Genomic DNA, 26,872 nt, shown 5'->3' with positions numbered 1-26,872 from the left:
AAATTTGGTCCGACGGATATTCAGACGGAAATAGTCCGATGCATACCACACACAGTCGGAATATCCGACAAACCACTCCGATCGGACACATTCCGACGGAATCTCCGACCGTGTGTACAGGGGCTAAGACTGGAAGTGTGTTAATGATTTATCAGCAGGTAAAAATAAAGGCAAAACAAAGGTAAAAAGTAAGTAAGTAAGGTGAAATGCAATAGAGTTTTTGAGTTTATTCTAAAGTTTATTTAGGAATAATTATTTTGCCTTTGAGATTTGCAATTTTATCTTCCTTATTTCTTTTCACAATGATATAATATTCTTGAACTTAATAAATATAGAGGAATTTGGTGAGGAAACACATTTACAAAATTCTGATTGCAAAAGTTTCAAGGAAACCATTCTTGAGTAATGAGGTACTACTACCGGTAATATGTGCTTAAAGCCACACTTACAGAGTGCTTCATTCACACAGTAATACAAGCATACACATAAGCATCACTTCTCCATTTGTATAAACGGATGCAGCTTTCCTATAGAGAACATTGAAAGGAATGTTTATCTTCAGACTACTTCTGTCTAGAAGAACCCCAGTGTGCCATTGCAATGGCTGGAAAATCATTGAACAGCGGTCCTACCAGACATCATGTGAAGCTCTTATCTATCGGAGACACGGTCCTTATGCTGATGTCTTAAAGTAAGTATGTATTTCAGACACGTTTATCTGAGCAGATGATCTGAGCAAAACTGTAAGTCTATAAGTACAGCAATGGGGTTGGGACAGTTCTTTTTAACCCATTTAATAATGCTATTGTAGAAAAAGTAGAATGTAAATTTACCAATTGCTGCTAACACAAAACTATGGTAAATTCTTAAAAGTCAGGAAGACGGAGGCGTGGGATTCCCATACTGAGCATTATTCCTGCTTGATAGAGCTGGATCGGTTTAAGGTCTTTCCAATTGGTACCTGTGGCTCTACTATGTTGTGCTCTATGTGTTAGGTACACCATGTAATGTTGTTTGCTCTGTGCCGGGGTCCGTGGCCCTCTTTCCTTTCTAAATAAATAAAAGATTTGTAAAAAAAAAAAAAAGTCAGGAGGGCAGTTGCATATTACAAAATTTTTTTAACAAAATGACAACATGGGCAGTAAAATGGCAAATAAAACTGAATGTTGAAATATATAAAGGTATGTGTCCCGAAGTATATGCCTGCCTTGAAAACAGTAGTTTAATACTGAGCCGAAGAAAGTCTTGGGAATACAACAGGAAGCTTAGCAGTGCAATTCAAAGGCACACACAATCTTGAGACATATTACATAGGAGATGAAAATGTCCAATATTAATAAATCACTTGTAAGAGTCCACATTATAAAGTAGACATTGTAGTTTTGGACAAGGTTTAAAGTCATTTTAATGGAAAAAAGAAAGGATGGGAAATGTTACTTATTTAACCACTTGCCTACTGGGCACGTAAACACCCCTCCTGCCCAGACCAATTTTCAGCTTTCAGTGCTCTCACACTTTGAATGACAATTACTCAGTCATGCAACACTGTACCCAAATAAATTTTTTGTCCTTTTTTTAATAGAGCTTTCTTTTGGTAGTATTTGATCACCTCTGGGTTTTTTATTTTCTGCGCTATAAATGAAAAAAGACCGATTTTTTTAAAAAAAAAAAGCATTTTCTTTGTTTCTGTGATAAAATTATGCAAATTATTAACTTTTCTTCATAAATTTTGGCCACAATTTATACCGCTACATATTTTTGGTAAAAATAACCCAAATTAGTGGATATTATTTGGTCTTTGTGAAAGTTGGAGAGTCTACAAGCTGTGGTGTGAATCATAAAAAATTGATCATATCTGATGTACTGGTGGCCTATCTCATTTCTTGCGACCCTAACAAGCCAGGAAAGTACAAAATACCCCCCAAAATGACACCATTTTTGGAAGTAGACATTACAAGGTATTTAGTAAGAGGCATAGTGAGGTTGTTGGTGTTGTTATTTTTTCCCACAATTCTTTGCAAAATGAAGATTTTTTTATATTTTTTTCCCCACAAAATTGTTATTGTAATAGGTTATTTCTCTCACATGGCATGTGTATACCACAAATGACACCCCAAAATAAATTCTGCTACTCCTCCTGAGTATTACGATACCACATGTGTGGGACTTTTTCACAGCCTGGCCACTTAGAGAGACCCAACATGCAGGGAGCACCATCACGTGTTCTAGGAGCATAAATTACACATCTAACTTGTTGACTACCTATTACACTTTTGAAGGCCCTGGAGCACCAGGAAAATAACACATGACACTGACGTGGCACTGATGGCAGATGGCACTGATATGTGGCACTGATGGCACATGACACTGAAGTGACATATATATATATATATATATATATATATATATATATATATATATATATATATATATATATATATATATATATATATATATGCACAGTATATGCATTTAGCATAGACTATATATTTAGTGTTTACTCGATATTCAGTCAGTGCGGGCAGTGTATTAATATATATATATCATATACTCTGCATTCAGTGTAGCCTATATCTACAGTGCATTCTGTGGTGTACTGTTTCTAATACACTTCAGACAGTGTACACAGTATCTAATACAGTGTACAGTTTCTACTACACTTCTGGTGGTGTACATAGTATAAAATACAATGCAGCCCATGTACAGTTTCTAATACAGTGCAGGCGGTGTACACTTTGTCTAATACAGTGTGTACAGTTTCTACTACTTTTCTAGTGATGTACACAGTCTCTAATACAGTGGTTACAGTTTCTACTACACTTCTGGTGGTGTATACAGTACACAATACAGTGCAGCCGTAGTGCAGTTTCTAGTAAAGTGCAGGCGGTGTACACAATATCGAATACAGTGTGTACAGTTTCTACTAGACTTCTGGTGGTGTGCACAGTATGCAATACAGTGCAGCCATTTTACAGTTGCTAATACAGTGCAGGCGGTGTACACAGTATCTAATACAGTATCTAATACAGTGTGCACAGTTTCTAATACACTTCAGTCAGTGTACACTGTATCTAATACAGTGTAGTGTGGTGTTGCAAAACAAAAAATACATCATGTCCAGAAGGCCGCCAAGGAGAGGCAGATGCTCACAGGCCATTAAAAGAGGGCAAGCAGAACGGTATCCGTGTCCATCCTCGCCTGCCGCACGGCTTTGCTGCCTACCGACCCATCCATCCTGCCGGGGGGCCCTCCACGCTCCGGACGGAGCCATTATTTGGGGCAGATTTGCGGCTATAACCGCTCCCGCGGCCGCGGGCAGCGCACCAGGCCGGACACCGCCGCCATCTTGCGGCCTATACCGCTCTGCAGAGCCTCCGGACGGCGGATCCTGAGTCCCATCTCGGCCGGGACCTCCAGAGCGGCACATCGCGGACCCCCGAAGCGTCCTCCACCTACACCGGAGTCCCGCTGGCTGTTATCTGGATCTTGGGGGAGATGCCTGGGATTTCACTGGAGAGGTGAGCTCCGGCGGCCATCTTGCTACACCCACGGCCTTCCACAGCATAGCTGCTCTCCCTCTCCTGTAACTGGCTTGCTGCATCCCCCTGCAAAGGCATTAACCCCTGCCTCAACAGAGCCTGCCTCCCCCTGAGTGACTGTTTGCCCTCGTCAGCCGTACCCTCTTGCCCTGCAACTGCACTAGGCCTGGTCAGTGGCCATCTTGGTCCACCCATCATCTCCTCCTCTTACCATCTGAGGCCTACACCTGCCTGCTGCCTGCTCTGGTTTCTTTTTTGCCCTGCCTTGTTTCCTCATACAGCCTAGTGGTGCAGTGGTATCTGGACTTCCCACCCCTGTTTGTTAGAGAGTGCTGCAGCCTGCTCTCCAGCATCGGCCCCCCTCCCAGTTGGTCTGTGTTCTCTGATCGACGACGCACTATTTTGGGGTCACATCTCGGGCCCCCCCTGTTTGACAAACATGTGATCGTTCTCCGTGGGCCCTAGCCGCCTTCCAATGCTCCTGTGCAACTCGCAGTCGCTACTTCTCTATGGGAAGCACCCCATGTAACTGAATATATGCCTAGTCCCAACGCCTCATGGTGAAATACGGGCCGAAACACCTTCCTCAGTCTTTGTCCCCGGATCTGCGGCCCTCACAGACTCTGGATAGATTTCTGAGCAGGCAAGCCTCCCCAGCTCCTTCTCCAGGTTCTTTTACATATGCACAAGTGGCCTCCCAAGTGTCGGCGCACGACGTTCCAAGCTCCCAGTCGCATAGCCACTCCATTACGATGTCCGCCCCGGTCACAGTTGACGTACTTGATGATAAATTGCGAGCTCTCCTGAAAGATCTAACGAGCAATGTTTCTAAGGAAATGGGTAAACTGGCCCATGAATTACGGGGGGAGCTTGCTCAAATTGGAGAACGGACTGATGTACTGGAAACCAAATTCGACGACCTACTACAGTATGTTCACGCTTTAGAAGAAGACAATGCCGGTCTGAAGCAATCTGTCTCCCAGCTCCAATCCCAACAGGAAGACCTAGAGAATAGGGAACGTCGCCAAAACCTCCGTATTAGAGGCGTCCCTGAGGCCGTCAGTGAGGGAGAGATCAAACCATACCTACTCAGTCTCTTTAATGTTGTCGCCCCTAAAATCCCGGACATAGACTGGAGATTGGATAGGGCTCACAGATCCTTAGCCCCAAAGCCCCCTGCCGGGGCCAACCCAAGAGACATTATCGTACGCTTTCACTACTACGACAGCAAAGAAGCTTTGACCATGGCCACCCGGAACAAATCCCGCTTGGAGTTTAAGGGGGCCAAGATACAAATTTTTAGTGACTTATCCCCTATCACGCTTGCCAAACGTCGTAGTTTTCGCCCTGTGACTGCACATCTGCAGAACCATCAGTTCCCGTATCGCTGGGGATTCCCCTTCCGTCTTTCAGCCACTAAAGATGGGACTCAATACTCCATGAGAGATCTTCAGGAAAGTGAAGCTTTCATACGCAACCTGGGTCTACCACCACTACCAGACGAGGATCCCATGCCGCTTCCGACGACACCTAGACCCTCCTCCGTTCCTGCTCGGATCTGGACCCCTGCACGTCAGAAGTCGCAGAAGCCCTTTTCTACTCCTCAGCATAACCTACACCCTAGACTCCCCCCTTGATGGTGACTTCCATATGTGTTATTTGGCTGACCTAGGCCTTGGCCCCTATCTCACCATGTTTTCTCCTTACTTAGGGGTGTTTGCAATTTTAGGTACAGGTTATATATTTTTTTTTTTCTACTGCCCCTGTTGTTGGTTGTTGGGACTACAGTACACTGTGCATATTCCCTGTAACTTTTGCTGGAAGGTGGCGGGGTCTCTCCAGATGAGCTGGAACCCCTGATGTGCCTCCTCTTGTTCCGCGGCTACGGCTGTGGACTCCTGGGTGGTTTTTACCCCCCAGGCCTTTTTTCTACTATTAATGTTTTTTTCTCTTTTTTAGGCCTTTTTTTTGGCCTTTTTTTCACTTTTTGTGTGAATTTGATGCTCTTTTTTACGCTATATGGATGCATTGTTATTATATGCTTTCACTTGCTTTTCATTCCTAGGACACACCACGGGTCCCGATATCTTCTTGGTTTGTATGGTTATATCAGTTTTTTACATGTGTTTTATGGGTACTTTAAGCTTCCACTGTTTTTTCTATCATGGCTTTGAGGGTGCTCACTTACAATGTTAAGGGCTTGAACTCGATCCATAAGCGCTGGTTAGCTTTGAAGGAGTTCAAATCCTCAAACGCAGATGTGGTCCTGGTCCAGGAGACTCATTTTCGCCCAGGGGGATCTCTTAAATTTGCAGCTAAACACTTCCCGGTCTCTTTTATGGCCTCTGACCCCTCTGGTAAGGCTGGAGTGGCGATACTGATTAAAAAGACATGCCCGCTACGGGTTAAGTCTTCATTTCTCGACCCGCAGGGTAGATATATTCTTCTGGACTGCGACTACTTATCTCGCTCTCTTTCAATTATTAATGTTTATGCTCCCAACTCTGGCCAGCTTCAATTCCTTACTAAGGTCTTGGACAACCTGGGCGCATTTGCCCAACCATTCATGATCATTGGTGGGGACTTTAATATGGCCATGTCTGCTAGGAAGGATAGACAGACCCTGTTTTCAGACAACCCCTCCTCCAAAACGGAGCGTCAATCTACTGCGTTTCGCAAGCTCATTAGATCTCATAACTTATTAGATATTTGGAGGATTAAACACCCTACGCACCGGCAGTTTTCCTTCTATTCCCCCCCACACAAGATGTACTCCAGATTGGACTACATCTTTGTTACGGCACCTCTTCTAATGTCAGCAGTAGCCTCAGAGTTGAACCCCATAACTTGGTCCGATCATGCATCGGCCCAGCTTGACCTCGCCCTCACCCTCTCCACACCCAGGACCTGCCACTGGAGATTCAATGAGTTTCTCCTCCGCGATCCGTCCACCGAAACTCATTTGTCACAGAGTCTTACCGAATTTTTTCAAATTAACGAAGGGTCTGTGCGGGACGTGTCCACCCTTTGGGAGGCCCACAAGGCCTTTTTCAGAGGATTGTGTATTTCGGCTGGCTCCCGCCTCAAGCGAGACTCAGCTGCGCAGAGACTGGACATTCTTTCGCGACTGCTGAAAGCTGAAGCTCTGCTGGTGTCTTCCCCATCGGTGCCACGGCTTCGCACAGTGACCTCTCTACGTGAACGGTTGAAATCTTTAGATATGCATAAATGTTCTAAAGCTCTACTCTGGGCGAAGCAGAGGTTTTATGAGTTTGCCAACAAGCCTCATAGGATGTTGGTGAACAAGCTAAAACCCCGTCCATTTCATTCCTACCCCGATCTTTTGCTACAGTCAGACGGTACTCCGACTTACTGCCCCTTGAAGATGTCTAAAGTATTTGGTGCTTTCTACCAGAAGTTATATAATTGCCTAGCTTCAGATCCCAACCACGTGTTCTCCCAGGACAGCTTTAATGATTTCTGTGCTCCCTTGAAGCTGCCAGTGTTGTCATCCTCACAAGTAGCTACCCTGAATGCACCCGTCACGCCAGAAGAATTGGCTGCGGTTGTAAAGAACCTCCCGTCCCATAAGTCCCCGGGTCCTGATGGGCTTCCCTACATTTATTATAAGACTTTTCTCCCGACACTGAGTCCTCATTTGCTTAATCTCTTTACCTCCCTACAGAAGGGCACTGTACCGCATTCTCAGTTCCTCCATGCACATATTACTGTTATCCCGAAACCGGGTAAATCCCCTACCTTACCAGATAACTACAGACCCATAGCCTTACTAAACTCTGATTATAAAATTTTCACTAAAATCTTAGCAAATAGGCTTTCCTTAATGATTCCCGCCCTGGTTCATAATGACCAGGTGGGATTTGTACTGGGTAGACGAGCTGGAGACAATACTAGACGCACCATCGATCTTATAGACTTGCTCGATAAGACATCTTGCCCGGCCATTGTTTTGAGTTTAGATGCACAAAAAGCCTTTGACAGGTTGGGATGGCCATACATGTTTGCTACACTCCAGCGTTTTGGCTTTTCTGGTTCTTTCCTGTCGGCCCTGCAAGCCTTATACTCACTTCCCACATCCCAAGTCCAACTGGCATCTTACAGGTCTCCACTCTTTACTCATAGTAATGGTACCAGACAGGGTTGTCCCCTCTCCCCCTTGTTGTTTATACTGTGCCTGGAACCTTTAGCTGCAGCTATACGGGAGAACTCAGACATAAGCGGAGTTTCGCTCAGATTGAAAGAATACAAGTTATCTCTTTTTGCAGACGACATACTCCTCACTCTGACGAAACCTCAAGTCTCCCTTCCCAAACTTCACACTCTTCTAGACACGTTCAGCAGCCTCTCGGGTTATAGGGTTAATACTACTAAAACCGAAGCGCTCCCTATTCATATCTCTCCCCCACTTCTAGCCTCTTTGAAACTTACATACCCCTATCATTGGTGCCCCGTTTCCCTTAAATACCTTGGCATTAACTTGACTGCCCGGTACACCACCCTCTATGAAGCTAATTATGTATCTCTAATTGCGGAAACGCATAGCCTACTCAGGAGTTGGACGTCGTGCCCCCTATCTCTCTTGGGCAGAATTAATGTATTAAAAATGGCCATACTCCCTAAGTTTTTATATCTTTTTGAAACGTTACCAGTTGCTATCTCCATGCCTCAACTTAGGAACATTCAGCGGGCCTTCGCTAAATTTATATGGGGAAATAAGCTACATAGGATAGCCCAAACAGTGGTTTTTGCTCCACGGTCTCAAGGTGGGTTGGGAGCCCCAGATATAGTGAGGTATTATTATGCAGCGCATCTTCTGGCGGCTATCTCCTGGTCCTCGTATTTTGCTACCAGTAGATGGTCGGAGCTGGAAATGAGTGTTGTTACTCCTGTTCATCCCTGTGCCATGCTGTGGTCCGATTTAACCTCCTCTATGGCTCAGCTTAGACGTCTAAGCCTTGGGCCGATGCTTTTCACTTTGTCCATATGTTAGAAATGTCACAAGAGGTTCTCTCTCTCTTCTCCATGCTCACCCCTGTTGAATGTCATTTTTAATCCAGACGTGCCTGATAGCCTCTCTGTGAAGAATATGTTTCCTTGGTACAGGTCAGGCATCTTCCAATTACGCCACCTGGTACACCCGGTGTCTCGCAAATTCCTATCCTTCCCAGAGCTTCAGGATAAGTATGACATTCCGGATAGACTCCTCTTTTCATACCTTCAATTTAAACATTATTTTCATTCCAGATCTCCTGACCTGACATTGACAAACCCTAGCACCTTTGAAACTTTGTGCTTCCATGGTCCCTGTCAGAAAGGACTTATATCCTCTATTTACAGTATCCTTCACAATTCAACCTCGCCCACCGCGGAAACGCATCTCTATATGAGGAGATGGGCCGCAATTTTACCAACTCCCTTAACTATTTCTCAATGGCAGGATATCTGGACTTCTACTTCTAAGGTTTCTAGATGCGTGGAGCAGAGAGAGACAGCATATAAGATACTAATGTTCTGGTACAAAACCCCTGAAATGCTACATAAATACGATCACACTGTATCTAAGCTGTGTTGGAGGTGCTTACGACATGAGGGCACCCATTTTCATATCTTCTGGAGCTGCCCTTTGATTGTACCTTTTTGGTCTATGGTCCGTTCTCTGCTCCAATCTGTTTTGGGGATAGATGCTCCGTTAGACCCTAGACATTACTTGTTAGGCTTGCCTATTGCGGCGCTATCTAAGCACGCCAAGAAACTGACAGCTTATATCCTCTTGGCTGCTAAGAGAGTGATTCCTGCTCTTTGGTTGTCCCCTTCCCCCCCATCTCATCCACAGCTAATTTCCGCAATTGCGTATATCCGCAGGATGGAACATATGACTGCGCTAGTACAAGACTCCCTACCCAAGTTTTCTAAAGTATGGGACAGATGGGATAGTTCCGCGTTCAACCCTGAGGCAACATCCTAGCTTGAGGCTATTTACGTTCGGGAATGTTTGCCTCAGGCTTGCTCTCGGGACCTTGACCTTACGTCCACCCCCACATATACAACTCTGGGTTTATTCATGTATCTCACTCAGCGGTCCTGTGGTGTGTCCTTCCCTCCTTACCCTTTAATGTGATGTATCAAGAGGTTAACATGCTGTATTCCGCCTGCGGCGGTTTTTTCCTGTTACTGTTGCACTGTCAATCTTGAATGTCTACATTGGTTGTACAAATTTATCTGCTGTACAAAAATCTTTTTTTCAATAAATATACATTTAAAAAAAAAAAAAAAAAGAGAGCAAGCAGCCTCTGTGTCTGCAATCAACATTGGTGGTCGTGGACATCGTGTATCCTCTGCAGGTAGCCGTGGGCCACGCTTGTCCTTTTTTTCTGCTGCTGGCCATGTTATTGAGCCAGAACATGCAGAAGAGTTGGTGGAGTGGATAACAAAGCAATCCTTATCCACCTCATCCTCTGTCACCCAGACCCAGGAGTAGTTTGTCTTCCAACGCAGCTGCCAAAGTGGCCTATACCACCAGCTCCTTGTCCACAGTCACTCCTTCCATAGCCCCACCATCATGCAGGGAAGAGTCCCCAGAATTATTCGACCACAGTGTCGGGTACATGCTCCTGGAGGATGTACAGCGATTTGAAGACTCCGATATTGGTTCCCAGGTTGAGGAAGGGAGTAACATGAGTCTAGAGAAATGGGGTGCCCAAGAGGGACAAAAAGCTGGCAGTCATGTTCCCCCAGCTGCAGCATACTGCTAAGTTTGCTCAAGGGAGGGCATGATGAGGTCACTGACTGTACTTGGGTGCGAGGCAGGGTGTCCTCTAGGGGGCAGCTTAAGGGCAGCCACCCTAATGCATCAAACCGCAGAGCTCCACAAGTGCAGGGCGCTGCTGACTCCCCGCTGACTTTTAAAAATTCCTTGGTGTGGGCCTTTTTCGACAAGTGTGCAGCAGATTGCACCATTGCTGTTTGAAGCCTATGTCTGAAGCGGATCAAACGTGGCCAGAACAGCACCACATGCTTGACCAGACATATGACGACCTGCCATGCATTCCATTTGCAACAGAACTTGAAAGACCCACATCAAAGTAAAAGGCAGAATTCTCCTTGCTCCTCATCTGGGGTCCCCAACCCTACTATGCTTCCAGTCCTCTCAAAAACCTGCACGGAGAGGAATGAAGGTATAGCAATAGGTGTCCCAAGTGCTTGCAGCCAATCTGTTAGCAGTACACCACCCTCTGATTTTAGCATGCAAATTTCCATACCCCAGTTGCTGAACCGTAAAAAGAAATTCGGTCCCAGCCATCCCCATGCTCGGTGTCTAAATTCTAGCACTGCAACTGCTGCCTTTTCAGCTGGTAAACTCTGCCCCCTTTTGTGAATTTGTGGAATGTTCTGTACCTCAGTGGCAGGTTCAAAAATGCCATTTCTTTTCATGGAAGGCCATTCTGGCTCTCTAGCGGCATTTGGAAGGCAATGTTTTGACCTTGTTGGACAGGGCGGTCATCAGTAAGGTTCATATTACTGCTGCTTCTGGTTCCAGGAGGCAAGGACAGGAACGTTACCTTTCCTTAATGGCGCACTGGGTAACTTTGCTGGCAGCTGGGAAGAATGCAGGACAGGTTTCAGGGTTGTTGGAGCTTGTTTTCCACCACCACGCCTCCAAAATACTAGTGGTGATTCTGCCACAGCTCTCTCCTTCACCTCCTGCTCTTCTTCTACCTCTATGGCCTCTTATGCAGAATTGTCTTCTGAACCACCAGTGCTCCGTAAGCGTTCAAGGGGCTATGCAAGCAGTCAGGCTAAAAGATGCCATGCGGTGCTTGAGTTGGTCTGCCTAGGAGACAGGAGCCACACTGGGGCATAGATTATGTCAGCTCTGCAAGGGCAGGCTCAGAAGTGGTTGACGCCACACCAGCTTCAGCCAGGAATAGTTGTATGCGAAAATGGCACCAACCTTCTCTCCACCCTCCAACAGGGACACTTGACCCATGTTCTATGTTTGGCACACGTCCTGAATTTGGTGGTGCAGCAGTTCTTGAGCAGGTACCCAGGCTTACAGGATCTCCTCAGCCAGGCCAGAAAAGTCTGTGGTCATTTCCACCGGTCATACAATGCCAGTGCTTGGCTGGCTGATAAAGGGAATGTAACTTGCCCATCAACCGCCTCACTTGTGACATGCCAACCAGATGGAACTCAATGTTGGCATTGCTGCAGTGGCTGCACACACAGCAGAAGGCCATCAATGAGTACCTGTGCGAGTATGGCACCAGGACAAGGTCAGGGGAGCTTGGCTTCTTTTCGCCAGGCCAGTGGCTAATGATCAAAGATCCATGCACTGTCCTCTCACCATTTGAGGAGGACACAAGGATGGTGAGCAGTGACAATGCATGCATCAGTGACACTGTCCCTCTAGTCTTTCTGTTGGAGCACATGCTTTGTGGAATCAGGGACAGAGCACTTGAGGCAGAACAGCGGGAGGAAGAGAAGGACTTCCTTACCTCTCAAGGCACTCTTTATCCAGATAGCATTCCTGCGGGCCTGCCAAACTCACAGGAAGAAGAGGAGGAGGATTGTGTCAACATGGATGTAGAGGATAACACTCAGCAGCAGTCTTCAAGGGATGGTTTTCAGTCCCCAGAAACCCAAGGAGTTCTACGTGGCTGAGAGGAGGTAATTACGGATCATGTGATATTTAGTGACCCCGAGAACTCAGAATCGAATGATTCTGCAAAATTACCCTGCATGGCCTCCCTGTTTCTGCAAAGCATGAGAAAGGACCCTAGGATTGTATCTCCCAAACAAATTCCAACGAAAAATGTCCGATGGAATTTCTGACAACAAGCTCCCATCAAACATTTCCCGTCAGAAAATCCAACCGTGTGTACGCGCCATAAGGCATCCGTTGTCAGTGATCTCTCCTCTACATTAAAGCCAGTACTGGGAGCCAATCATGTGATTGGACCGGAACACCCTCAGAATAGGTAAGTATAGACATCTTTCCTTTACATGGTAGTTAGTATAGGGCTTAGAATGTGGGTAGAAGCAGGTTTGAGCTTATATAGTATTTTACTGGACTTCTACTTTAACTACTGTTCAATAGGGCTGGCTGGAACTTTTTTTAAACTCTCAGTAGATCTTAGTTTCTAAAACAAAAAACGTAAATCAAGGGTCAGTCCACCCCAAAATTAATATTCCAGGTTTTGGTAAAAGCTGCAGAATGAAATGACCTGCCAATTTATTATATCTCCGGGACTCTATTGGTGAAATGTTCATACTCTATTGTTGGACCTTCATACTTGTAAGCATCATGAGGAGTATTCACCTGTTGAATTTTTCATTTATTTTGAGCTATGAAAATGGCAACAGGACATGCTAAAACACAAAAAGAGGGCAGGAGCACTCAAAACTTTTGGGGTGGAAAAGTACATAACTGGAAATTACAGAAAGAAGGTCTAAAGTTTAAGGTATAAAAACTGGTTGTGGAAGGATTCACTTATGACTAAATTATTACTTTGGTATACAGTTTTTATAGCGGGATGTTATTAAAAGCTTTTTGGATTTATAAAAAAAAAAAAAAATTCTTATATTCTGGCCCTATTACCAATAAAAAATAAAAACAAGTTGTTTTTTTATGATAAATAAGTGATTTACTTGAAAAGTCTGGTGTATCTTAAACAAAGAAATATTTATTCAATTTCCTCTGTACAGCATTTGCCAATAGTTTTTCCAGATTGAGTACATAGCAGCCTTGGCATTGTTAAATGACCTCATTTTGAAAACCACAGTGTCTTCATACTGTGAATCTCCACAGGACTGAATACTATTTAAGAGGACATGAGGAGTCATTTTATTTTTAAATCAGGATCCAACTGTATTCCTTTGTAAATTTTCAAGCAAAATATGTGCACATTTTATATTAGGTGTTTGCTGGCCAGTTCATATAGTAGCTGTGTTGCTTTGATTTACTTGAACATGCTGTTCTTTTCTGGAATGCATTGCTTAATGATGATTAGTTTTGTTGATCCTTGCTAGTAATTAGATGTTCATCCTTCAGAAAAACTGGCGCTTCAAAAATTAGCTGCCCTTTTCCCCATTACCCAAGTAATTAGAATTTATTTGATTTTGTTGCACTTACACTCGAAAACATATAATTAAAGTGAATGATACTGAGCGCTAGTGCTTAGTTAGTAGAAATACAATTATTTTAGTCATTCCCCTGATTACGGATGGTGACATTAATTACCACTGAATAAAGGCATCTGATAATTCCTCTTTTATTACAGTGCACCGTATGGTCAAATTAGTGGCAGGAAAGATACCCTCAATTTCACCCGTGACTTGGCTATTTTTCAGAAAGATTAGCTAATTGTTATGACATATATACTCATGGCAGCAGTCTCTCTAATATTGAGCTGTTTGACAAGCCAATGTAGCAGCACGGTGTTAACTCTGATAGAATGCATAGTGAATTGTTTAATAATCAGATGTAATTAAAATTCACCTCTTTCCCGGCTAAGGGAATGTTTTTTGACACCAGCTTGCCTCATATAGCGAAATCCCATGCTGCCCAAATGACAGCATTTGAGGAGGCTGGTATAAGTCTGCTTTTATTAAAGTCTTATAAAACCCAAGCTCAGTATTTTATTTCATTTTATTTTATGTAATGCCACTCCTACACTTTACAAAATCACTTAATTATAAGATTCTGGTCATTTCTGGCCACGTTCTTAGCCCTTGTACACACGGTCTGAGATTCCGACAACCAAATCCGTCGGATTTTGTCCGCCGGATTTTGTCCAACGGATCTTGTCCGAAACTGTTGCATACACACAGTCGGACAAAGTTCTCGGAAAATCCGATCGTTTGGAACGTGATAACGTAATTTCGTTACGATGGGACTACGTGCAGGCTAGTAGCCAATAGCTTTGATGTAGGAATTTGATCTGAGCACGCGTGGCACTTTGTCCGATCGGAATTCTCTACTCATGATCGGAGTATGTCCGATCGGAGCATTTTGACGGAAAATATTTCCGGCAAGTTGGAAAATTTGGTCCGACGGATATTCCGACGGAAATAGTCCGATGCAGACCACACACAGTCGGAATATGCGCCAAAATGCTCCGATCGGACACATTCCGTCGGAATCTCCGATCGTGTGTACAAGGGCTTACACTTCTTCTTTTGTGGCTTGTTTATGTCATCCCTCTTCTCACTCTGCTCTCAGCATGTTCACCATTACAATGTGTGCATATAGCGGACTGGCTTCTAGTGCTGACCCTCCTTTGAGGCAGCTTTGCCAACCTACCAGACTAAAATTTACTGACACGGCACACAAAATTTACTGGCACAGACAAGTTTTTACTGGTATTTTCAAAAGTTACAAAATTACAGTTTTAAATGCAAATTTTAGTATTTAGGCTACAAACAAGTACACTAAGCAATTACAATGTGATTTAAGTTTATGTTAGGCAAAAAAAAACATATTTCCCATTTTATTTTCAATATAGTAAGTAAGTAACTCAGGGACAGGACTCAGGAGTGAAAGAAATTAGAAGGTCAAGTGCATACACATGAAATTGACTCTCACAGTGACACTGGCAGCAGTATGCAGCAGCACAGATGACGATGCCACGTCACCGACACATGTCCCCTCCTGAGTCACAGTGACAGTCTCTGTCCACGCCAGGTGGTCCCTTCAGCCCAGTCCAGTCAAAAACAGCACTGACAGTCCCGCTCCCGGCAGGCCTTGCTCATGTTCTGCAGAATTGCAAACTAGGGATGGGTGAACACCGAAAAATATGCGGTGTTCGGGGCAAATTCGAAAGCCGCCGGAACACCGTTAAAGTCTATGGGATACTAACATGAAAAATCAAAAATGCTCATTTTAAAGGCTTATATGCAAGTTATTGTCATAAAAAGTTTTTGGGAACCCGGGTCCTGACCCAGGGGACATGTATCAATGCAATTTTTTTTTTTAACTCCTGTTTTTTTAATGCTTAAAGTGAAACAATAAAACTGAAATATTCCTTTAACTGCTTGCCGCCCGCCCACTGTGATGGCAAGGCGGTGCAGCTCTTTTTCTGGGACGCCGTCATATGATGGCAGCCCAGAACTGCCACTCTCGTGTGACAGCGGAGGCATGCAGCGTGGCGATCGCGGCTGCACCATGTTGCTAGGACATGGCGCAACCCAGAGCTGTGTCCAATCACATGTAAACACAGAGATGCCAGTAATCGGCTCTCCTGGCTTCACACTGACAGAGTGTGAGGAGAGGAGAGCCAATCAGTGGCATCTCCATACAGGGGGACAAATAGGGATGTAATCAGGGCACTGATCATCAGTGCCCTGATTACAATAAACAAATAAAGTGTAACAATACAGTGCTCACCAATGCCAGCATACAGTGCCCACCACTGTCAGAAATCAGTGCCCACCACTGCCCACAAGTGCCACAAATCAGTGCCCATTAGCCATGCCAGTCAGTGCTGGCAATTAGTGCTGCCTATCAGTGCTGCCCATCAATGCCCATCACTGTTGTCCATAAATGCCCATCAGTGTCGCCCATCAGTGCCACCCATGAATGACCACCAGTGCCCATCTGTACCGCCTATCCATGCCACCTATCCGTGCCCACCAGTCCCGCCTATCAGTGCCCACCAGTGCCGCCTATTAGTGCACATCAGTGCCACCTAACAGTGCCCATCAGTGCCGTCTATCAGTACTCATCAGTGTCACATATCAATGCCACCTATCAGTGCCCATAAGTGCGGCATATTAGTGCCTCCTCATCAGTGCCACCTCATCAGTGCCCATAAGTGCCACTTCATCAATGTCCATCAGTTCAGCCTATCAGTGCCCATCGGTGCCGCCTCATCAGTACGCATCAGGCGAGAAATTACTTAGTTACAAAATTTACTGACAGAAAAAAAGTAAAAAAACGTATTTTTTCCCAAAATGTTTGGTCTTTTTAAAAAAATAAAATAAAATAAAAACGGTGATTAAATACCACCAAAAGAAGCTCTATTTGTGTGAAGAAAATGATAAAACATTTGTTTGGGTACAGTGTAGCATGACCACGCAATTGTCATTCAAAGTGCAACAGCCTGAAAGCTGAAAAATGGCTTGGGCAGGTGTTAGTGCCTGGTAGTAGACATGTGCTCACTGAAATATTTTGTTTTGGAATTTCGTTTTCGTCCGAAAAATACATTTATTTAGTTACTCCCTAAATTCGTTTTTATTCACTATTATTTAGTTTTGTTAAAAAATGCATTTGTCTTTTCTCTCTATGTCGAATCTTTTCTCTCTATGTAGAATAATTTTGGACTAATAGAGGTAAGGTTAGGCACATTCGACCACAAATTCGATGGACACAGATTGCTATGGCCAACATCATGTCGAATCTCCTATCTATATCGAACTGTTGACACAACGAAAACGAAAATAAAGCATTTGTTTATGTCGGATCTTTCGGGTTTTCAGATTCTGCACGTTCGTTATCGTTTGTTAAAACGATAAGGAAAATACCCAAAATTCGGACGAAGACGAATGCACATGTCTACCTGGTAGGCAAGTGGTTAAATATCATGCCTGGGGGGTGTCTATAGTATGCCTGCAAATGCATTTAGAACCGTGTTTAGAACAGTACTGCAGCAAAATGACATTTCTAAATGAAAAATTGTCATTCAAAACTGATCACGGCTGTAATGAATTGTCGGGTCTCAGCATTATAGATAAAACTCATTGAAAAAAACAGCATGCCCCCCCCCTCCCCCCCAATCCATTACCAGGCCATTTGGGTATGGTATGAATAATAAGGGGAATGTCAAACCAAAAATGGAAAATAAAATTGCATGGGGGTCCCCCAAAAGGCCCTTCAGGTCTGGTATGGATCTTAAGGGGAAAATTTAAGAAAAAATTGGTGTAGGAGCCCCACAAAAACCATACCAGACCCTTATCTGGGCATGTAACCTCGCAGGCCACAGCAAAAGAGGGGGGATGAGAGAGCGGCCCCCCTCCTGAACTGCACCAGGCCACATGCCCTCAACATGGGGAGGGTGCTTTGGGGTGCTTTGGGATCTGACCTTGTGGGTGGGGGTTCATCAGAATCTGGAAGCCTCCTTTAACAAGGGGACCCCCAGATCCCAGCCCCCCATGTGAATTTACGGGGGTACATTGGACCCCCCCTACCATTTCACAAAAAAGTGTCAAAAATTGTAAAAAAGACGAGACAGCTTAGGATAAGTCCTTTATTAATAGATAAAAAAAAAAATGTCCATCGATGTCCAGTAATCTTCTTTCACGCCGCCGATTAGCCAGAAAAAGAAAAAAACGCAACACCTTCGCCTCCATGGGAGGATCCCACCAAGTGAAGCTTCCCATTGGTGACAGCTGTTATATAGCTGAGGGCAGGGCCACCAGGTGATGTAAACGGGTGACCCCACCCCCCCCCCCCCCCCCCCGACACCACAGGGAAGCCCCCGTGGCATCAGAGGGGGCGGGGTCAGCCTCAGCTATGTAACAGCTGTCACCAGAGTAAGCTGTTAAAAGATACATCTTGAAAAGGGTTTTCCAGCTGATATTGTGGAATCAGCTTACTCAGTCTCTCATTACATAGATATATCTTCCTTCTAATGTATCCCCATCCAGACAGATATAAATAAGGACAAACTATGCTTTATCACCCAATTCCATTCTCATCACAAACAGACCGGCATCTCCTCCCTACTCTGTTCAATAAGCCTACATTTTCTTATAGAAAAGCACCTAACATCAAAAGCAAGGTGGCATCTAGTAAATTGAGAAAGAAGCCACCAACTCCAGGCCATTCCCTTTTGTCAAATATGGCCAGAAGGATTTGAAAATCATATCCTCTCAAGGGCTTTCACACATGTTCAACCGACCATGTCATTTACTGTTTGACATGCCCCTGCGGCCTTTTCTACATAGGGCAAAATATAAGGACAATACGGAAGTGCTTTGGCAAACATCGCCATTTCATCACTGAGGGACTGAACACCCACAGTGTCCCTAGGCATTTACTCGAGTACAATTACAAATCTCTTGATGGTTTGAGGATTTCGGTTATTGAGGTAATGCCTAGGGACCTCCCTCCCCCTGAGCACATCCACAAGCTCTGCCAAAGAGAAATGTACTGGATTTTCTCTTAGGACGTATTGGCACTTGGAGGGTTAAACAAGGATTTTGAGATTTGTGTGTTACTCTAGTATTGTTTCAATTCTTCCCCTTACAATGAATATGTAACATACTCATATCATATAGTGCTGCTCATATCATATAGCGCTTATCATTTTATCCCACATGTCCCATATTGGACAATAATATCCCATGCGTCTTTGAGATATATGTGTATGTATGCGTACATATTTTTGCCCATGTGCGTTTGTTTGTTCGCAGTTGGTCAATGATTAATGATTCCCTTCGTCATACCCTCATTCCCTATACTCAATATAATATACCATAGATCCATTGATGTATATTGTTCACCATACTGTTCACCATTTTAGTGTTTATTGTTGATGTATACATACACAGCGATTGACGTGCCACCAAGCTGCCATGCTCCATCTGCATGCAGTGATATTAGCTAATTGCGTTGCGCATCACTTTTGCTGTTTTTGCATCATGTCTTTGCATCAGTTTGCATCAGTTTTTTCATTGATGAGGTGGCACTTATGGACGCTGATGAGGAGGCACTAATATGCCATACTTATTGGCACTGATAGGTGGCACTGATATGTGGCACTGGTGAGCACTGATAGCCGGCACTGATGGGCACTGTTAGGTGTCACCGATGGGCACTGATAGGTGGCACTAGTGGGCACTGATAGGCGGTAGTGGTGGGCACTGATTGGCAGCACTGGTGGGCATTGATGGACAGCAGTGATGGGCAGAACTGATAGGTGGCACTGATTGCCAGCACTGACTGGCATGGCTAATGGGCACCCCCTTCCTGCCTTTTGTAAGTGTTTTTAACTCTTTTGGGAAATATAACGTTTTACTAATGCACTTAGAGGCGCCTTTTTTTCTTTTCATTTTTCTTTTTAATTCATGTGTTAGATTTTTCAATTTTCACTTTTGTGACTCCTAGGTATATCAAGTCATTAATCTTCTCATTACCTAACTAATGATTATTTTTCCCAACTTGATAACTGATTGCCCCCTCATTACTTACTTTTCCAGCTTGTCAGGCCATACTGTGTCAGTGATTCTGCTTTTACTTTGTGCAAGACCTGCACTTTCAATACATCCATCCAATTTCTCTGCTAAAATATATTTGCTGTCAGGTATCTCATTCCCTGAATATCTTTCTGCACATGCATTTTTCATCTCTTTTTATCACATTTGCATCTCAGGCTTTAAGTTCTTATGTCCTTCAATATACTATGCAAAATGTAGGTCACTGCAAGAATTTTATTTAATAGTGATATTTTAATATTGCCATATATATCAGATAGAAAATCAAATATGACATTCAGTTATATTTTTCATCTTGATTAATTAGAGCCTTATAATTTAATGGATCTTAAAGAAGAACCATTCTAAAAGGGTAATAGTAGTGTATTTGGAGTAAGTGCATATTATTGTGCTTTTTAATTTTGTAATTATATTAAATATAGAGATTTGTAGATGAGACATGATATCAGCCATGGGAGTAGTGCATTATTGTCAATGAGTCAGCCAAGTCCTAGAGAAACAATAGTAATATTTACAATATTAACTTATATTAATTATTTACTTCAAATGTATATCTTTAATATGATGGTCTGGTTAATAAAAATATATAATAAATTAATATACATACCCTATAAAGCTCTAAAAAAAATCAGATTTTCTCATACATAAAAAATATAGTTCTACTGTATTGTAATTATTATGGTAATTTATTTTCAACCTGCACTTAACCACATGCCTATATATGTCCCTCTATTACTAGATAATAAAAGGCAGCCCAGAAATACACATCTACTTCCCCATAATATTTTTCTCTCCATATGGCTAACCGGGCATAGTTTAAGACCTGGTTACTTGTGACAGGTCAACATGAAATAGATAGCTTGAAATAGACTCATCTATGTACAGTTTAGTGATTCCTGTCTATTTTTATTCATCACTAAAATCTACCCTTGGGGGATTCATTTCAGTATAACACAGATAATAAATATTTTTCAGCCTCCTGGCTTGTTTAATAGTCAGCTTGGCTTTGCAGACATTTAGCCTATATTAAACACAGTTAGGTTGATTTACTAAAACTGGAGAGTTCAAAATATGGCGCAGCTATGCATGGTAGCCAATCAGCTTCTAACTTCAGCTTGTTCAATTAAGCTTTGACAATAAGCCCCCATTTACATTGGCGTGATTTGACATGCAATTTGACAGGTCATATCACATGTTAAATCGGAGTCTATTGCCGGCAATAGGAGTGTCCCAATTGGTGTGAATATTTGTGGACAAACTGGGGATTTGGATACGGAGTATAGGTAGGTGTGTCTGTGTGGGGGGTATAAAGTGTTTGGAGCACTCTTTTTTTAATCAAAGGTGTTCCATCTAACGTTTATGATACTGGCCAAGTTTTTGAAAATTGTACCTGATTTCACTCTGTTTTAAAACCACAAGCTTCTATAGCATGTGTCGCTGCTAAAACTACTTCAAAACAACCTTTTTTAGCTGAAATAAATCAGATTGGGATGCTGCTGCTATAAGTAAACCAAACTCATTGTACACAAAAAGAAATCAATTCCACAATCAAATATGCACTGCCAGTGTACATTGTCTCTGAGGCTGTCAGTGAAATATGTGATGTTCCATAACACCAGGTACAGCTGTAAAGCATTTTTTTTGCACGCTAGTCTCCCTATTGAAAATTAAGAGGTTACTCAACTTCTGAAAATTCTAGTACAGAAGGATACAACTTCGGAAGTGATGTAATGTGTTGAATTGTTTTGTAAAGTATTCTTTTGTTTCCAAGCATGTGTAGTCTTGCTTTTATGATTTTTTACGGACAAAAACTGTACTAATTAAATGGAAATTGTACATTGTGTTCACTTATGATATACATTTTCTAGCCTGCACCTTCAGGTTTTGTTGTCCGAAAAGGCAGAATCTGCTGTTGAGAGCATTTACTAACAATCAGATAATCGGTCGATTGTTCGTTGTACAAAATTTTTCTTCCGATCTTATTGCATGTACATGTGGCCTTAAGGCATGGCCAAGCCTGTAATTTAAAGGCTTTGTGCATTTACATCACCTCAAAGCCACTTTACCTACTGTACAGTATTGTTTTATCTAACAGATTATTAGCCCAACAAAAGGACCAAACTGAATATCAAAATTGGCACCTCATAATCTTCTGTAGGGTTTAGAGTAAAGTTTAAGCTAACATTTTCTGAATTTTAACAATATTTTGCAAAATTGGCAAGCAATTGAACCGAGTCAGATTGTTTCAAACTTTCAAACCCTGCTGTGACCCTTAGCTCGTCCCTTTGTGGCTCAAACCTACATGTGCCAAATTAAACTTCTCACCTGTGCCACCTGATCTGTTCTTTGAGGCATCCTTTCCTTGCCAACAATAGCTCCTACCACATTACATTAATTGATATTGTCAACAGGGTTCCACCTAAACATATCAGCCCTCCCATATTGCCGTATGTCGAGCTACCCGAACATCTAAGCAGACCGACATAGCATCCATGAGCTTCACATCTTTAGTTCTGGCATAGAGATCTGAAAGTGTCGTCTTTTTCCAGTGTAGGGCAACTAAGCACCTAGAAGCTGGAGTATATGTGTGGTCATTTTTTTTTTGCTAGTCCGGGGAGTTTAGGAGGGAGAAGACCCAGTAGAAACAGCTTAGGGGAGAGGGGGATATCTATCTCAAAACAGCCAATGGAGAAGCCCCTGTACTGAGTGCCAATCGCCAATAGGGCTGAAGAGCTGGGCAGTTCCAATAAATATGGCATAACCTGCCCGGTCTTGAAGACATCTCCAGCAGCCCAGGAGCAACATCTTTGGTACAGTTTCTGCCCATCTGCTTGAAGCTGTATCCCCATATGAAGCTAGTAAGAAGCAGGTCCAGTGTTGACTGCTGCTCAATACTTTGGAGGGCAATCCAAATCCCCCCCGGAGGGAGATGGTATGGGGGTGGCAATCAACTGTCCCACCCCCCGGCACGGGAGACGGATGGGAAGATGGCACTCACCACCCCCAAAGCGGGAGACCGATGTACAGGAATGCAGGGATCAGAGGCCTTCTTACCTTAGGAGGCTGATGACGCATACTGGGAGGCAGCGGGGAGTGCTGGATGTGGCTGCAGGTGAACCGTCCCTGGAAGAGGGAACCAAGCCCTGGCTGGAGAGGACTGCTGGCTGAGCTTCTCCCTGACTCTTCCAAGCTTCAGGGCATTGCTTCTCCTCACGGGTGAACAGGAAGTGGGTTCTAAGACTGGCTGGCCCATCGGGTCTCAGGACCTGCTTCCTAATTGGCCAGGAGGAGAATCGAGAAGACAATAGTGAATATTAATTTGCTACTGTCACACAACTGGATGGGATCAGGGTGCAGTGCTCTGCACCATGAGCTCATCCTTTTTTGAAGCCAATTATAGCCTCAGGCTCTAATTATGCGCTTAAACCCCCCCAAAAAATTAGAATCCATGCATCCAGCGCCCTGCATGTAGATTAGGGGCCAGACGCATGGATAGCACCGCTGCACCACTAACGGAAGGATCGGAAGGATCGCCACAGGATCGCCACTGGATCAGACCCTTCCAAACATTTATCTTCAATCCAGCCACACCTTCTGAGTAAGCATGTAGGCGGGGCCAGTTGATTGGTATCCAAGGTGGAGTAAAGGCACACAGAGACCAAGAAAAATTGCACCATTATTATTTGGTTAAATATAAGTAACAAATACACAAAGTGGGCAGCCCAAAAGAGTATGGCACCAGAGTCTTAGTAATACAGGCAATTCGGGTACAACAGCTCATAGCAGCACTAGCGGTACTTTAACACAGTTCCTGTGCTTGAGGTTTAACTTTAATAATGCTTAGGTTACCGGACAGCATCTGAGGGTGGCTGATGACCAGAGCAGCAGTGGGGGCACACTTGCAGATTGACAGAGTCTTAGAACAGCCGAGCCAGCAGCACTATCTCTGACCTGTCTCATCAGGAACTTCTGTTTAGCGCCAATGTCCTTAACCAGCGAATATTCTATCCCTACTCTATCCACATCGCAACTGTACGGTAACTACAGTGGGAGAGTGCTATTTACTAGCATTGCCCTCACTAAAGATGGCCACAGAGGTCATCAGAGTCTTCAGAAGAACAAAGTTTCTCTCATGCTCCATTACCTCTATACAGCAGCCAGCAACACAGACCCACCTGCAGAGGGGAGGATAAACTGCACAGGCCTACAAGCCACACAGGGATTGGCTAGAGTCCAATACATATTCATGATTCAGTGACTGATTGTCCTACACCATCTATGGAATATGCTTCCAGAGGCAGGCAGAGGCAATCACCCCCCAGGTTTAGGGATGAACTTATTTGGTCCTAATAAGCAAATTGCAGCTCAGCTGGATACTGCAGAACTATTCACCAAATTTAGCCATGCCAGGGCAGGGGTGTGACATATTAAATATATTTAGGTCTTGTTTACACCAGATGAGTTTACAGTACAAGCAAAATGCATTAACATCAGAAATATTTTTTTTTCCACCGGTGACCTCTGTTGTAGTGTTTTAAGAAAAAGCTCTGCAAGCTGAAATTTGGGGTATCTGACCTGCAATTTTCCATTCAGGTTAATTCAAATTAGTTGTTTCAAAAATCAAACATAACACACATGAATGCATGGCAACACACGCTAAACCCAATGTGCATTTAACACATGCATTCTTGTGGGAACAAGCTGTTGGAAACTCCATTAGCATTGAAACAAAGGAAGTGGCTCCTGTGTCCACCATTACAAGTTGTCAACTGACTCAAAAGCAGTTAACTCCGTATTAGAAGGGTTAAAAAGATACGCACCAGATTGAGAGTAAGATTAATAGCAGCAGTATTGCAATCATTATTTTTTCCTAATAGCTGTATACCTGTATGTACCAGCCCCCAAACCCCCGTTCTGTCCCCCATGTCTACTGTAGCATCGTCTCATGCTACAGTAGAGAGGTGGAATGTGCATACAGATCTGCCAGCTGCAGCTGATGTTATTTCTACAATGACACTGACAGAAGAAAAAAGAACAGATGGAGAAAATGTAAGCAAAGCCTGTTCTCCTTTTCTATGATGTGTGATATGAGAGGCAATATTTTGGCTATTAATCTTTCTCTACTGGTAAAAGGTTTTATTCAATTCAGATGAAACTGAGAAACATTCTGTCTGTAGCATGGTTGCAATGTTAGCATTCAGAAAAAGTTTACATTCCCTAAAAAATTGCATTGCTGTAGTTATAACAAGGCAAGAGGCATGTCAGGCCTCTGTACAGAGACTGCTGCATTTAAGCAGAGCACAGTGGTCTATAGATGCAGCCTCTAGACCAGGAATAGGCAACCTTTGAGAGGTGGAGATCTACCTGAACAACATGAAAGAGATCAAAGATCACCAGCGTTTGACACCATTTTTTATTTTAGATTTTAAGAAATTAACTAGCAAGGCCTAACTAAATTGTATGGAAAACATAGAAAAATATAATAAAACAAATGGTCCTTGTAAAAGTATAAACTTGGCCTACCGTCAAAATGGACACTGTCAGTTAATAGAGCAGTGGACGGTGTGTGGACAGTGTCAGTAGAGCAGTGGAAAGTGGCAGTGAAGCAAAGGATGGTGTCAGAAGGCCAAAGGAACTATGTCAGTAGGGCAGAGGACATTGTCAGTAAGGCAGTGGGTGGTGTGTGAATAGTGCCAGTAGAGCAGTGTATGGTGTCAGTAGAGCAATGTGGATAATGACAGTAGGGCAGAGGTTGGTGTCAGTAGGGCAGTGGATGGGGTCAGTAGTTTATTTGTATTATTTATTTTTTGCAATTTTCCTCAATTTTTTTTTTATACTTTTTTTAGGAGTCCTATGGGGGGAGCTTTAGTAAAGTTTTTGATACAGAGAACGGGACTGGGGACATAGATAACCCAGTCCATTTATCTGCAGCATCAGTTGCACTGAATAGTGAATGAATGGGAAGTGCTCTGTGCTGTTTCCCATTCATTCACAAACTGATGCATGGTAAACACAGTAAACTGCTTCAGTTACGAATGGACACATTCAGTGATCGATACCAATCACTGGTTGTATTCATTCGGAAAAGGAAGCAGCCAGTAAATAACATATATAAATAACATATCCCTGCCCCTTCCCTGCTCTCCATTATGACACAGCCCTCACAGCAGCCAGTGAGAGGGGTGAGGAGGGGAACCCAGCAGGAGAGGAGGTCCAATGGAGCACATGGGGGCCAGGTAACACCAAGAAGAGGAACCTGGAGAGGAGGGGTTGCATTTATTGTAACCAATGGCTATATTTTCTGAAGAGGGCATTGCCAGCATTTAGCTGCTGCAGGAAGGAAAATAAAGCCATCGGTTCCACTAAATGCTGCCCCCACCACCCCATCCCTCCAGGTTCCGGGGTTGGCAAACCATGGATGCATTCTACCTGCTACCTGCCTGCGATCGATGGGTAGATCACAGTTAATGGGTTTCTGACTCCCGCTCTAGACCATTCTAGATCATTGCTTGGGTTTATAAATATTTCCTGCTTGCAATTATAAATATTCAGTGCTCCCCTGCTATGAATGGGCTGAATGTTTGTAAACACTGATATTATTTACACTTGTGATGGCTGGGATTGGTTATGGTTGGTTTACGCACCTACTGCATTATCAGAGATAATTTAACAATAAGACATTTTTGTATAAAAGTGGGTACTCACAAAATGCAACTGACAAAAGGCTATAAACACAGTGCATGGACATGCACAGAACATGGGTTATGCGTTTTGGGGGCGCACCCCCTTCTTCAGAGCTAGACTAGTCTCGTACAACATGGGAAAGCACTTTTATAGGGAATGGTGGAATTGAAAATTGTGTGTCAAAAAGAGCCACGCCCACAAAGGGGCAGGAAAGAGAATTATATATATATATATATATATATATATATATATATATATAGTTGCACTAATATAAGAACGACACACAAATAAATAAATAAATAATGATAATTCAAATCCATGATATATTGCACATTCATTTATATTTAGTCAGATGAATACAGGTGTAGGAACACATAAGCAAAAAAGGGATGCAGGATTGATAAATGGGTAAACCC

General features: G+C 43.4%; 1 protein-coding gene across 3 annotated transcripts in view; it reads left to right on the top strand.

Annotated features, from left to right (window-relative positions):
- The first annotated feature begins 460 nt into the window (after positions 1 to 460).
- Positions 461 to 26,872, top strand: part of LOC143987832 (enoyl-[acyl-carrier-protein] reductase, mitochondrial-like) — a 150,633-nt gene continuing 124,221 nt past the window's right edge. For 2 of the 3 annotated variants that reach the window (XM_077486893.1, XM_077486891.1), the window contains exon 1: positions 461 to 691. In XM_077486893.1, coding sequence (XP_077343019.1) covers positions 549 to 691 — 143 coding nt within the window. In that variant the 5' untranslated portion in view covers positions 461 to 548. Of the gene's footprint in view, positions 692 to 24,706; positions 24,822 to 26,872 lie in introns of those variants that run through there. The other variant, XM_077486892.1, reaches the window with a different exon arrangement.

The sequence above is a fragment of the Lithobates pipiens genome, unplaced genomic scaffold (assembly GCF_037356315.1).
Source record: "Lithobates pipiens isolate NorthernLeopardFrog02 unplaced genomic scaffold, aLitPip1_a1.2 Scaffold_18, whole genome shotgun sequence".
Taxonomy (NCBI): domain Eukaryota; kingdom Metazoa; phylum Chordata; class Amphibia; order Anura; family Ranidae; genus Lithobates; species Lithobates pipiens.
Note: the sequence above shows the minus strand (reverse complement) of the source record. Positions and strands in the feature narration are given on the sequence as shown.